Consider the following 15,685-nt stretch of genomic DNA (forward strand, 5'->3'; position numbering starts at 1 on the left):
TACTCACACGCACAACTCTGGTTCCCTCCCTTCTCCTGCCAAGCAATTTTAACTGTACATTTTAACCATAAATAAGAGCAAAGAATCAAGAGAGCCAAAGCAGTGATGACATGGGGAAGCCCCGCTAAACCCTAGTCAGTCAGCCCAGGCCCTACTCAGCTCCAGGGCTTAGTTCTCCTCCCAGGGCCCTCTCTCTCCTCCCGCGGCCCGGCGCAGGTGCACTCCCTCTGGGGAGAAAGCCAGACCTGCTCCCTTGGCCTGGAGAGCAACCGCCCGCCCCTCCACTGTAAAAGCCCTTTATCTATACTTCTTAGAACAGCTGGGTGCAGCTGCATGTGAACACTTCCACAGTAACCCTTTCTTTCCCCCCCCTTTTCTCGCTTCAGATGAGTCTCTCTCTTCTCTGTTCAGTAATTCCATCTCTACTTCACCCTTTTCCTACTGTGCGGTCTTTCCTTCTTTCATTCCTTCCCAGACAATGAAAACACCCCCAGCATGTAGCTATGTCCTCTCTCTCTTTCTGGTCTCTATTCTCCCTTTTTTCCCCCCTCTCTCTCTCTCTCCCTTTGGTCTCTCTCATTCTCTCTCAGCCCCTCCCTCTCTCCCTCTCTCTCTCTCCCTTTGGTCTCTCTCATTCTCTCTCAGCCCCTCCCTCTCTCCCTCCCTCTGTTTCTCTCTCTGGCCGGTCTCTCTCTCACTCTCTGTCAGCCCCTCCCTCTCTCTCCCTCTGTCTCTCTCTCTCTCTCTCTCTCTGGGGCCATTACAGTATGGCAGTCATTAGAAGCAGGGCAGAGGAACAGTTAAAGCCACGCGGGCACATTTATGACTTCCTCTGGGAGGAAGTGACTGGTCATCGAAATGCTTGCCCCACCTGTGTTACACAAATACACACACTGTGTACGTATGTGTGTGCGTGTGTTTATCGATGTGTGCGTGTGTGCACGCGTGTGTGAGTCACTTGTCTCCTCTATGAACCCATCATGCTGAACGGTAGTGGTCCCGGGCTACCGTACTGTACTATGGAGGAACACAAATACACGTATACTACAATGCACACAAACACACAAGTACACACACACAAGCCCTTGGTACACCCCCACACAGCCCACATAGACACACTGGATGTGCAAAACAGCTGTCATGTATATCACTGCAACAATGATTATGGGTGTCTTTGATCCATAATTGGATATACACACGTGAGCACGTGCACGCACAAATGCGCATGCACACACTAATCCACTAACACACGACACCGCACGGTAGCATGACTTTAATTTACTTTAATGGACCGTGAACACATTACCGTTTCATTCATTAGACCACTCATTCTTTTCTCTCTTTTTTTTTTACTGTTTTTCTCATTCGGAATTAAACAATTCTGCTATTCCCAACACAGATGTACAGTACGTCTCTCAACAAGATGATGGATGTGGTTATGATGTGGGTGTAGAGATCAAGACCTCCAGATTGAACCCACCACAACAGAGTTGCAATGATGAGGTCCCTTCGACAAACATCCAGCACTGCACGCCTGGCACACAGATGCAGGTTACCATCAATGCCTTCTAAATAAAGAGTGAACCCATTTCTGGAGTGCTGCCCAATGTGACCGTGCACCCCAGCTTCAATGCTCTCTCATAGACAGTGGCTAAAATTAAACGGTGTCAATCCTATATGAATGCCCGGACTCTCCCAGCTCCTCTGCCTCCTCTGTCCCCTCATACATAGAAGAGTAAAGGAGAGCCACTTCAAGCTTCTCCCTTATACTGGGAATCTCCTCTCACCCTCCCCCCTTCTCCCCCTGGGCCAGTGGACCCCAGACACTTCCCTGAAGCCTATATCTCCGGAGCAACAGGAGAAAGAACTGACGGGTCACATTAGCACAAGTGTCTGTTCAGAACCCTCACACCCCTCAGTCCTGCACCGCTCGCTTCCGCTAGCCAACGGGGGGCAGCTCACCCCCCACCCCCATGGTTCATAAAGGGATTAAAATGCTTCGTAGGGTCAGCCCTAAGATCCTTATCACACACACTCTAACCTGGAGATCACTGACTGGAGCACTGCAATTACCTTAGCCCCCCCCCCCCCCCCACACACTCTCTTTCCCTCTGTCTCTCGTCCTCCTGCAGACAATGTTGATGGAGACACTTCAAATCGTTCTCCACCAATGTTTTAAAACACTGTAGAAATAACAATACATGTGTCACATTTTCCATAACCTCCAGAGAGAGGTAAAGGGTGAAAGAGAGACAGCGAGAGAGAGAGAGAGATGGGAGAGAGTGGGGAGAGATGGAGAGAGAGATAGATAGATGGGGGAGAGATAGATATATTGGTAGAAAGAGAGAGGGAGAGAGATGGGAGAGAGAGAGAGGGAGATATAGAGAGAGGGAGAGGGGGAGATCACTCAACATGTTTATCCTATAAAGAGGAGGAAAGGTTTGATCTCCCGGGTAACGGGTGACTTCCCGCAGCAGACTGATTACCGCGTTAGGAAATATCCTGCCCACTGGTGACTACTGATGGCATCATTGCTCTGTGACGTATTCATACTGCTGTAACGCCTGACGGCGCTGGCTGCCTGGGGAAGAGTCAACACAGTTCCACCCTAGAACCTTGCCACTCTTCAGACCCATTAACCACAGGATTTGGTCTGTGAGCGTGCGTGTTTGCACCTGTGCGTGTTTGCGCCTGTTAATGTGAGTGTGTGTGTGTGTGTGTGTGTGTGTGTGTGTGTGTGTGTGTGTGTGTGTGTGTGTGTGTGTGTGTGTGTGTGTGTGTGTGTGTGTGTGTGTGTGTGTGTGTGTGTGTGTGTGTTTGCACCTGTGTGCAGCTTCCAGCCCTGAGAGACCTCTGTGTCTGGTCCGTCGGTTGTGACCTCTATCTCCCTCTTATTGTAACACACAGAGAGGAGAGCTGAGGAGGAGTCACTCTTAGTCCATAAACGTGAGAGCTGGGTTTCACCTCAAGCTCCACTGCCTGTTATGAAGGTGCACTTCCCCTCTGAACCTCGGGGATTTACAGTACCACCACAGACCCACTGCATGCACGGGGCTCCCTGGAATGCCTCGCGCTGGCCAGACACAGAGCTAACACTTCAACTACCTGTACTCAAATCATCTCCTAGACAAATGATTAACAGCAGCAAGAGATTTCTGAATTCCACATATTGGAGTTGTATGCCTAGACAAGCTGTAATGGAAGCTGTATGTCAGTGGTGCTGGTTCTGTAGTGTCTGTCTCAACACATGTTGAGGAAGTTGGATAAAGGAGTGTACAATAACCAGCTCTACTTCCCCTTGATGTCACCACTCTGAGAGACATAGAACCACAGTCATTTTAAAGTTTTCCCCTCTCTTTTCTCCTTTTCTCGTCTTTTTTACGTTCTTTCATTCAACGGCCGCAGCAACCACACCCTCTTCAACCAGCCACGCCACCTCTTATTATAAGCTTAAGGATATTCTATACACACACACGCATGCACGGATGCACACACACACACTTACATAAATGTACAAACACAGACACATATAGACACAGACACAAACACACACAGACACACACAACAATAGAATTCGCAGTGTCTGTAAATGATTTGACTAATTTACCCCAAATCCAGAGCGGCATCCTCATTACACAAGATGAGCACACTGGCACCCTCATCGAAATAACTGTTGTTTATTTAGTTTAATTATAACCATTCACTTTCCAAATAAAATAGTTGAGAAAGGGAAGTAGTCCAACGTAAGTAGTCCAACTGCCTTCCCAAATAAACACAAAACTGACACATCAAATTCGTATTTCACACTAAATCGCCGTGATATTTCGACACTTGCTTACAGTTGTTGCTTTTACAAGGTTCGATTTGGCTGTTTGTGCCAGTTGGAGAATCTGTTAGGCATTACAGCCTTCTGCTAACGCAATCTTCCCGCTAGAACAACCAACACACACACACACACACACACACACACACACACACACACACACACACACACACACACACACACACACACACACACACACACACACACACACACACACACACACACACACACACACACAGCATCTGGTCACAGGGCAGGATGGGTGGCTCCTGGCTTTCATACTGTGCTTAATGCACACACACACACACACACACTCCACTCTGCCTTTCAATCTCTTCTCCTCACCCTCAATGCTCCAATACGGGCCATAATGCAGAGTTCTGAGCCCTGTGTTTATTTGTTTTCCCAGCAGTGTGGTTGGTAACTGTGTCCCTGGCTTTGCTTTGTCCCACATCTGGCCTCTCTCTCTCTAGGGGTAAACGCTGCTCCATGCTGCCCTCCGTGGAAGACAAGGGCACTGCGATCATTCTGACTTCCATTCACTAAAACCTCAAGCTGCTCGCCTGCTGTGGAGGTATGAGAGACAGATCATGTGATGCATCCACCGCAAGGCACAGTTACCAAGATACAAGAGTAGCTGATGTAAAGGTTGTATGCATGCCTATCATCACTATCCTACAATTTTCTCCAAGTCTGTCTCCAATTCAGAGATCACTCTACTTGCTCACACCCCCCCCCCCCTAACCCCTCTCTCTACCTCTCGAACCTCATTCTGCTGTGTTTATGAGCAACCTCAGGGGTAAATTATGTCAGCAGCATACTCCGACACTGAAAATGGCCCATGTTCAGTCTCAGAGAGAGGGAGAGAAAGAGGGAGACATGATTTAGAAAGCCGCGTGTCGTTGGCCGCAACATTCCTGGCCTCGGATGTGCGCCGTTCGTCATTTCAGCCAAGCAAGAACACCCGCTGCTCCGTACATCTGGGTCTTTTTGACAACTCGCCACGCTGCCGAGACCCACCCGCAGACTGTTTCATCACCACTCACAGCAAGTGTCTGGGACGGTCCAAGAGCGCGCACGGACGACGTGCACGTCCAGATGTCAGTCTGTTTGGAGATCTACAGACGAACGTAGAATTCTAGGACTCTAGAATAGAAAGGGCATGGACCTTGATAAATAGTCCATGTGTTGTGTGGTAGCCTCGCGGAAAATGCGAGGACGCCTTTTTTTTGCTTCCCTGTGGTATGCTGGGTGCTTTAACTCGGCATGAAGCATTGAAACAGATGGGTGGAAAAGAGGACAGCAGCGACAGTATGAGTGTAATCACCTGAAGGCAACATTAGCTACCTGAACCAACTATTTTTTTTTTTCACTCTCAGTTCATTATTTCCTGTCCGCGGAGGACCTCAAATATGTGCGTGCGTGCGCGTGTGCCTGTGCTTATGTACGTGCGTGCATGTGAGAAAGTGAGGAAGTGTTGATATGTTCTGTCTGGCGGTTGGGAAGGGTTGAACCCCTAGAGTAAGGGGGCAGAGTTGGGGGTTGAAGACAGAACAGTAGCGAACACTGTTGGGAGTGAGCTACGACTGAAGCTTGGACGAGGTCAGTGTATTCTGGTAGGTTTGAAGTTTCACGTTTTTTTTATGCCACAAGTAGAGTGAAATGCCTTTCTTGCAAGCTCTGAACCCAACAATGCAGTAATCAATATCAATGTAATACTACAAGTAGCATGCGGTAGGACAAAAACACACGAGAAATAAAAATCAGGAGAAGACAACCGTAAGTAAGCATACTACAGTGTATTCAGACCCTTTGACTTTTCCCACATCTTGTTACTTTACAGCCTTATCAATCTACACACAATACCCCATAATGACAAAGCAAAACAGGTTTTTATAAATTTTAGCAAAATTATAAATAAAAAATGTCTGAAATATCACATTTACATAAGTATTCAGACCCTTTACTCAGTACTTTGTTGAAGCACCTTTGGCAGCGATTAGAGCCTTGAGTCTTTTTGGGTATGACGCTACAAGCTTGGCACACCTGTATTTGGTGAGTTTCTCCCATTGTTCTCTGCAGATCCTCTCAAGCACTGTCAGGTTGGATGGGGAGTGTCACTGCACAGCTATTTTCATGTCTCTCTAGAGATGTTCGATCGGGTTCAAGTCCAGGCTCTGGCTGGGCCACTCAAGGACATTCAGAGACTTGTCCCGAAGCCACTCCTGCTTTGTCTTGGCTGTGTGCTTAGGGTCGTAGACCTGTTGGAAGGTGAACCTTCGCCCCAGTCCAAGGTCCTTAGCACTCCGAAATTGATTTTTATCAAGGATCTCTCTGTACTTTGCTCTATTCATCTTTCCCTCGATCCTGACTAGTCTCCCAGTTCCTGCCGCTGAAAAACACCCCCACAGCATGGTGCTGCCACCACCATGCTTCACCGTAGGGATGGTGCAAGGTTTCCTCCAGATGTGACACTTCGCATTCGGGCCAAAGAGTTCAATCTTGGTTTCATCAGACCAGAGAATCACCATTTAAGAATGATGGAGGCCACTGTGTTCTTCGGGACCTTCAATGCTGCAGAAATGATTTGGTACCCTTCACTAGATCTGTGCCTCAACACAATCCTGTCTCGGAGCACTACGGACAATTCCTTCGACCTCATGGCTAGGTTTTTGAGCTGACATGCACCGTCAACTGTGGGACCTCATATGCAAATCATGTCCAATCAATTGAATTTACCAGAGGTGGAGTCCAATCAAGTTGTAGAAACATCTCAAGGATGATAAATAGAAACAGGATGCACCTGAGCACAATTTCGAGTCTCATAGCAAACGGTCTGAATACTTAAGGTATTTCTGTTTTATATTTTGAATACATTTGCAAAAATGTCTAAAAACCTGTTTTTGCTTTGTCATTATGAGGTATTGTATTGATTGATGAGGAAAACATATAATTTGATCCATTTTAGAATAAGGCTGTAATGTAACAAAATGTGAAAAAGTCAAGGGGTCTGAATACTTTCCGGAAGCACTGTATAAATACAGGGTCAGTCAGTTCCAGTACCATATTTACAATGTGCAAGGATAATGAAGTGATATAGGTAGATATGTATAGGGGTAAGGTGACTAGGCGTCAGGGTATATGATAAACAGAGTAACAGAAGCAGAGAACATTCTATGGCTTGGGTGGCTGGCGTCGTTAATGATTTTCCGGGTCTTCCTTTCACAACGCCTGATATAGAGGTCCTGGAGGCAGGGGGCTCGGCCCCACTGATGTACTGGGCTTTCCGCATCACCCTTTAGAGTGCCATGCCGATCGAGGACGGTGCTATTTCCATACTTCTGGTTTGAGTGTGTGCGTGCGTTTGCATGCTTGTGTGTGTTTTGGTATACGGTGGTGCAAGCAGTGGTGGAAAAATACCTAGTTATCATACTTGAGTAAAAGTAAAGATACCTCCATAGAAAATGACTCAAGTAAAAGTCACCCAGTAAAATACTACTTGAGTAAAAGTATTGGGTTTTAAATATACCTAAGTATCAAAAGTAGAAGTATAAATCATTTCAAATTCCTTATATTAAGCAAACCAGGCGGCACCATTTTCTTGTTTTTTATTTATTTACGGATAACCAGGGGCACACTCCAACAGTTAAACATAATTTACAAATGAAGCATTTGTGTTTAGTGATTCTGCTAGATCAGAGGCAGTAGGGATGACCAGGGATGTTTGCTTTATAAGTGTGTGAATTGTGCCCTTGTCAATTCACACACTTTGGGCCCTAAGCATTCAAAAAGTAAAGAGTACTTTTGAGTGTCACGGAAAATGTATGAAGTAAAAAGTACATTATTTTCTTTAGGAATGTAGTGAAGTAAAAGTGAAAGTTGTCAAATATAAATAGTAAAGTACAGATACCAAAAAAAACGACTTAAGTATTACTTTAAAGTATTTTTACATAATTACTTTACACTACTGGGTGCATGGGGTTGATGTGAGAGCGACAGAGCTGGGGGGGAATAGAGGGGCGTGGGGACGGGGTCTGTTGGACTTTGAGGAGATAGAGTTTCTGTGCACAGCTGCTTTGGCCTGTAGATGGAGAGAAACATCTGTATTAATCTCAGTCCCAAGGGCAGCCCACTGAGCGCAGGAATGAGAGAAGGAGCGGGGGCTGGGTGAGAGCGTGTGTGTGCCTGCGTGCCATTTCAATCCTATTCCACATCCATCCTATTCCAACATTATCACTTCAGAACCCTGTAATTGACCAACACTCCCACCCCATGTACCCCAAATCTGTATTTCTCTTCTTCTTTTTTAAAAATGTTGTTACTTGAGAAAAATGATTTCCACCCACCTACCACCTGCTGTCTCTACTGCCACATTCACCGACCATATTCACATACAACGTTCCATATTCCTTAAAGCACGATGTAACGTACATCAACGCCAGCGATGTGATGCTGAGATATAAAATACATCAGAATCCCATGACTCCAACATGACTGTGGCGTGACAGCGAACGTTTCCCAGCATGCATTTGTGTGTTTGTGTATGTGTATGTGTACAGCAGTGGGGTGATACAATGCTATCTCAATGCCAAATGCCTCTACTAAATCCAAACAAATTGGCCAATTAGAGGCTGTTTTTATTCTCCGGGCCCACCTAGCCTTACCTAGCCTCGCAAAGCCGCCGGATCTCGCGAGCTTCTATATACGGAAGCTTTTGAGAACAGGCCGCTTCGCGAGGCTACTTATTACCTGACACACCATAAAACCTAGACAACGGGCTGCCAACTCTGTGCCACCACCCAGGGGGTTGTGTGGGGGTGAGGGGGGGATGGCAGGGGGCAGGTGGTGCCCTGTGGTGTCACTATGGTAACGGATTGGATAACTATTGTTTGCTCTCGTCAAGTCTCACACCCACACACAGGTCTAATATGAATCTAATCAACAAACAAGTTGTTTTATCTCATTAATATGTGTTCTACGCATGTAGCCCTGGGGTTTTATTTCAAAGAACTTCAGAATTGTATCAAAATGTTTCAAAATGCTTTAGATTTCATATGTTATTACGGGGTTAAGAAAGAATGTAATTCAAATGCATCTACAGTAGAAACACTATTCAAATGTATACTTATACTGCAAGTAAAAGTTGAATGCTTTGTGTACATATTGGCAGCAGGTCTATTGTTCCCTGGCTGACGTTAGAGCCAGCGGAGAGCAAGGAAACCAGTGGACTCAAATGATTGTTGTTGCTTTTTGTTTCGACTCCATTTAGTGATGTGTTTCACACATCTGGTGCGGATTAACAGTAACAGAACATTTGGACAATTTAAACAGAGTGCAGAGGTACACCTTTTTTTAAATAAACTGGCATATTCTCACATATATGTGTGTTCACGTTGGAGCCAAACTCAACACTTTATTTTATTTTACAACAGCCCTACAGAGCAGCTGACTTCCAGCAGGACTATTAGACACCCAGGGACCAATCAGTATGGCTCGAGTTACTGAAATGATGTAAAGCCAAGCACTGTTTCATTTGTCTTTATCCACACATTGATACACTAACAAACACACATGCACCCACGCTCGACGCAGGAAGGTAACACGCACGCACACACACACACACACACACACAAACACACACACACACACTTCCTCACCGCCTCAGGCTAGGGTAATCCATGCAGGATTGCATGACAACGGAGCAGAGCAGGAAGCCATGACTAACACACCTGATAACACATTACTGTAAGACAATAAAACCCAGTTGTGGAAAACAGGCCATGCAGGTGATGGCACTGTTTAATGATGTGAGAGATGCACATGGTAGACATGCAAGTCATCCTGCTGCCCTGTGGTGCGTGAGACCGAGCGGGTTATCCGTGTGTGTGTGTGTGTGTGTGTGTGTGTGTGTGTGTGTGTGTGTGTGTGCGTGTGTGTGTGTGTGTGTGTGTGTGTGTGTGTGTGTGTGTGTGTGTGTGTGTGTGTGTGTGTGTGTGTGTGTGTGTGTGTGTGTGTGTGTGTGTGTCTGTAAGTGTTTGACTTCGCCAGACTTCGCCAGGCCAACTCAGCCTGGCCAAGCCGCCAAGAGCTTGGATGGTTTGTTTAAGGGGAAATGCCTTAATTCACTGTGGATGAGGGCTAATGCACTGGGGACCGCCGGGATCATATCAAATATATTACCCAAATGGGAAGTGTATGTGGTTATGTATGTGCATGCGTGTGAGAAAGTGAGAAAGTGTTGACATGAGTCAGTGTGGAGTGGTAAGGAAGGGTGGGCAAGACACAAATCACTCCAGCTAAAAGGACTACACATTGGGCGAGAGAGAAAGAGTGAGAAAGAAAGACAGAAACTTGCCCATGTTAATTGTTTCATACGCCAAGCTCACGCGACAGAAAAACGCCATCCAATTTCACACAGAAGTGTGTCAGCGTGTTAGCGTGTCAGCGAGCGTTGCATGTTCAGCAGCAACACACCCTGGGCTAGGGCGACCCATGTTGCGTGTAGCTGTGTACATTCTGCATGTATGCCGTAAGCCATTTACACAGCTGGCCTTTTAACTGAAGTGACTCAGACAGAGGAGAGGACGTCCCTGGCCCTGGGGTCTGTCCCAAAGCAACACACCCACCAGCCTCAGAGCAGTTCAGATACACACCGACAACAGATCCACTTTAAGCAAGACTGAGAACAGCTTAACTATACAGTATACTGACACGATCAGCTATCAACTGACCCCAGAGCAGCTCGGATATACACTGACAGCACATCAGATATCAACTGGCCTCAGAATAGCTCAGATACACACTGAATATCACCATACCATATCATATAATGTATTTTATAGCCATTCAATAACTCTAAACACAAATCAACTGCCCTGTGCACAACTCAAGCACTCAGCAGCACTTATCAATGATACAACATCAGTTACATTCCATGACCACTTTATTTGAATGGCATATGCTTAAACAATCAGATTGTGCCAGTTCCAACTCTTTTTTTCCCCCAGGCAACAACTAGAACTGAAGGAGAGCTCTCTGTGGCAATGCATTTAAGCGGGGCAAAGTCATGAGTCTACACCTCGTACTATTCCCATCCGAAATGCTCACTTGCAGACTCTCCTTACGGGACGTCTGTCAAGAATTAGGGTCATGCGGAACCACCAAACCTCTTCAGTGCCTCCCTCCGTTTTCACTCTTTCTTTTTGCTCTCATTCTCTCTCCCTCGCTGGCACTTTGATGGGACTATCAGTGAAATCAGACACAATCCTGTTGTCATAATATTTAAAAGCTAAAATGCCACCCAGCTTACTTATAAAAAAGCTTCCCAGGGCCACTTCCAGGGCAGTTGGAAGTCAATCTAACAGAGGCGTCTCCGGCATGATGCCATTTATGGAACCTGACTTGTGAGGGGTTAAAATGGAAAAACCCACAATGAATGAGTGAAATAAAAAGCCATCAGTGTCTATGATTATAACTCTCTCTGTTCTCTTGTATTCTCTCTCTCTCTCATATAAAGGCGTATTAATCAGCATTATGATCTGGTGGCTTGGATCAAGCCTGGCTCAGGAAGAAGAGCCCTGACAAAGAAGCCCATTCACGAACAGGACCAACAGTGACATCATATCCAAATGATACAGTATACTTTGCAAAAGGTTATCACAGATCATTTGAATTTTGGTAAGAGGAACCCAACTTGGCATGAGGGGAACCTAACCTGCCCTGTGGGGCAGAGAAACGGCCACTGTGCTGCTCAGTAACCATATCACCAGGCCTCAACCCCTCATAGTCACTGGGAGCTGAGTGGAAATGACTGGACAAGACGGCAAACATTACTTTTATTGGGGCTTCATTCACAAGCCACAAGTCAGAGAACAAGCATAGAAACCTATAGCGAGAAAGGGTCTTGATTACGTAAGACGGGTTCAGTTATGAAATGATTCATTCATTCGCCGCAAATCGTTTCGCTCCTTCGCTGATGTGAAACACCTTGATTTTGATTTAATGTCAGCCTTATGGATTACAGACTGAGAAAGAATCAAAGGCCCATACAGTACATATCAGAGTCCTCTCTGCCTCTCACAGGCTCTCTCCTTGCCCTGCTGAAGTCTTAGGTTGCCTGAAATGGCACCCTATTCCCTTCATAGTGCACTACATTTGACCAGGGTCCTAGAGCCCTATTCAGGACCTGGTTAAAAGTAATGCACTATATAGGGATTGGGAACATGGTGCCTTTTCAGACATGTTAGGAAAAGAAAGAGGCCCTTGACTTTGCAAGGCTTTGCGGTCCCATCCAGCTGTGTCACAGCCTGTCCAAAATAGCGTCAATACAGCAGCTCCCTCTGTAATGGCATAGTGCGGCAGAGGAAACACTGTCACCTCCCTCTCCGTTGCCAAAACACTCCAACAATCATCCCTCCATCCCTCCAGGATTCTTCACAAACTCCAGCTCCCTCGGGCCGGGAAACCTCTTCTTGTTATCTTTGTTGACGTTTGCCTCTGAGCTTTGAGAGTTCTAGAACTGCCGAAGTCGTACACCGTATAAGTTCTCTGGCCAGATCCCCTGCAGCAGTGTCCTGTTCTTCTTCAAATGAATCGCAAATACTCGTCTTGGCCCTTGGTCATTCATGTGGTTGCTGTGATTGCGTCATTCGCTGGCCAAATTGAGTTATGGTGGTGTGTTGATCTTTCCATAAATCTCCTGGCGTTGCCTGCTAACGTTGCGACGATGGGCAGGCAGTAAAAGCTTCGCTGGCCGTTGCTGCTGACAGCAATGGTAATCAGAAGACCGAACAGCATCTCAGGGGGATTTCGCTAAGACTCACTGATTAGATAAGGAACGCGGTTATGAAACCTGGACACGCTAAATCCACAGCAAACAGCTGGGAAGAAAACATTTAGCAAATGCTTAGAGGGGAAAGTACACGGGCTATCAGACACATTGTCTGTAAGGTCTTTCATTCACAGCATGGGTCAGAAAAACAACTGTGCTTGCCCAACTCTGATGTTAGAATCCAGACTGCAGTATATGGATCCCTTGTGAATGTTGTTTTGATGTTATTTGGTTGGAAATGCAAAAAAAAACGAGAAGAACGAGATTCACTTTGAACCTATCCTGCTGTTGACACTTGCTCATGCTCAAGATAACAGCGGTGGACGACGTGTCTGCAGGTTACAGCATCTGCAGGGTTTAGCACCTGAACGTTAACACAGTGGACAGCTGTTTGACTGAGACAGATGGAGACTAGACACTGGAATGTGATGCTCGTGGATTCCTAGACTGGATCATTATCTCAATTGCAACACACTGTGAAGACGGACTACCTATTCCACAACTTGTATCTACATTTGATGGCTTTTCTCCCGCAGCGTATGCTATAGCCCTATAAAGTGTTTCTGCAGGACAAAGACCCGTGAAGTCCAATGTGCGAGCGAAACAGAATGGTTGGTCCAATAAAAATAGAAAATGCATTACATTTTTTACTCCAGAGATTTGAGAAATCCCCAGTTGTCTTTTTAGACCAAGAATCTGTAGGGTAATACGTCTTAAGACCCAGTGTTAAGTAATTAGATATAACCTAAACATGGAGCTGGGAACATAAACAATGTCACTTGGTCTGTAAATCAATACTATCAACAGTTGAATGATTTGCACATACACTATATATACAAAAGTATGTGGACACCCCTTCAAATTAGTGGATTTGACTATTTCAGCCACACCCGTTGCTGACAGGTGTATAAAATTGAGCACACAGCCATGCAATCTCTATAGACAAACATTGGCAGTAGAAGGCCTTTACTGAAGAGCTCAGTGACATTCAACATGGCACCGTCATAGAATACTACCATTCCAATAAGTCAGTTCGTCAAATGTCTGCCCTGCTAGAGGTGCCCTGGTCAACTGTAAGTGCTGTTATTGTGAAGTGGAAACGTCTAGGAGCAACAATGGCTCAGCCGCAAATTGGTAGGGCAAACAAGCTCACAGAGTGCTGAAGCGCGTAGTTTGTAAAATAATTGTCCGTCCTCGGTATCACCACTCACTACCAAGTTCCAAACTGCCTCTGGAAGCAACGTCAGCACAATAACTGATTGTCGGGAGCTTCATGAAATGGGTTTCCATTGCCGAGCAGCCACACACAATCCTAAGATAATCATGCGCAATGCCAAGCGTCGGCTGGAGTGGTGTAAAGCTCAACGCCATTCAACTCTGGAGCAGTGGAAAAGAGTTCTCTGGAGTGATGAATCACGCCTCACTATCTGGCAGTCCGACGGATGAATCTGGGTTTGGTGGATGCTAGGAGAGCGCTACCAGCCCCAATGCATAGTGCCAACTGTGAAGTTTGGTGGAGGAGGAATAATGTTCTGGGTCTGTTTTCATGGTTCGGGCTAGGCCCCTTAATTCCAGTGAAGGGAAATCTTAACGCTATAACATATAATGACATTCTAGATGATTCTGTGCTTCCAAATTTGTGGCAACAGTTTGGGGAAGGCCCTTTCCTGTTTCAGCATGACAATGCCCCCATGCACAAAGTGAGGTCCCTACAGAAATGGTTTGTTGAGACTGGTGTGGAAGAACTTGACTGGTCTGCACAGAGCCCTGATCTCAACCCCATCGAACACATTTGGGATGAATTGGAGCGCCGACTGTGAGCCAGGACAAATTGCCCAACATCAGTGCCCCACCTCACGAATGCTCTTGTGGCTGAAAGGAAGTAAGTCCCCACAGCAATGTTCCAACATCTAGAGGAAAGCCGTCCTGTTATAGCAGCAACGGGGACCAACTCCATATTAATGCCCATGATTTTGGAATGAGATCTTCCACGAGATCTACTTCTGATCATGTAGTGTGTCTCAAGTTTCACTCATGTTATTACATATTGTTGAATGTTTAATAAGAGTATAAGCAACTTGTTACTTATAATTTTCAAGGCATGTGCTTATCTGTTTTCAAGATATCTTGAAATTAGATATCCACCACTAAGTGCAAAACTGCAGATGGTTAAGATTAAGACTGAAAATCTGATACTGCAGGGGAACAACATAATAAGCACAGATGGCAAGGGGTGACATACCTAAATTGACAAAGCTCATAACCATGTCTGCGTCGTTTAGGAAGTTGTTGTCCTGAAGAGTGGCTATCGGCGGCCCCTGGGTGGTGAAGATGGGTTTGTATGGGTAGGAGTACCCATCCTCTTTCCCCTCCGTGGACATGGCGTTGTACAGGTCCAGCATGAACATCGGTGCCGCGTTGTGCTTCCCGTGGAGATGCGGCCGTGGCCGGTGCGGCAGCCCGAGGATCGAGAGGATTTCCCGCTGCATCTCCCGGCGCTCCTGGCTCTTCAGCCGCCGGTGGATGAAACTGGAGTGGACCTCGTTGTCCAGGGTAAAGTTCGAAAAGACCGTGTCCGCAAAAACGCAGTAGCCCCAAAGTAGGAACAAAGCAGGGACACGTCTATCCAAAAATAAAACCATAATGATGCCGTGCGTAATTGCGCTGAGTGCTCTCACCCAAGACTTAGAACAAGGACATTGAACGTCGCAACAGGTTTGTTCAATACCCGTATCATTGACGGCCCCTCATGTTGAGGGAAAAGTTCCCGATTGCAACATCAATTTCACTTCAACGTCCACTTTTACTGGCTAGCCTTAAATCCACGGATCTGCACAATTTTAAATGTCGATCCTGTACCCTTTACATCCAGCTACTCCGACCCCTTTCACTATCACTGTCTCCCTGGTTCACGCGTTAAGTGCGAGGTTGACAAGACGTGTTGCAGCAAGTGCGATGAGCCGAGCTCAGCGAGCAAACTTTGAGGAGGTGGTTTATGCGCTGGGAGGAGCAGAGAGAGGGAGCGCTTTAAT

The 15,685-nt window shown here is 46.3% G+C and overlaps 1 protein-coding gene across 1 annotated transcript in view; it reads right to left on the minus strand.

Moving 5' to 3' along the window:
* LOC120058989 (bone morphogenetic protein 7-like) overlaps positions 1-15,295 on the minus strand; it is a 41,817-nt gene extending 26,522 nt beyond the window's left edge. Inside the window, exon 1 of the mRNA XM_039007748.1 lies at positions 14,896-15,295. Within this exon, the coding sequence (XP_038863676.1) occupies positions 14,896-15,295 (400 nt within the window). The remainder of the gene's footprint in view (positions 1-14,895) is intronic.
* Between the last annotated feature and the right edge of the window lie 390 nt (positions 15,296-15,685).

Source organism: Salvelinus namaycush, chromosome 14 (genome assembly GCF_016432855.1).
Source record: "Salvelinus namaycush isolate Seneca chromosome 14, SaNama_1.0, whole genome shotgun sequence".
Lineage (NCBI taxonomy): Eukaryota > Metazoa > Chordata > Actinopteri > Salmoniformes > Salmonidae > Salvelinus > Salvelinus namaycush.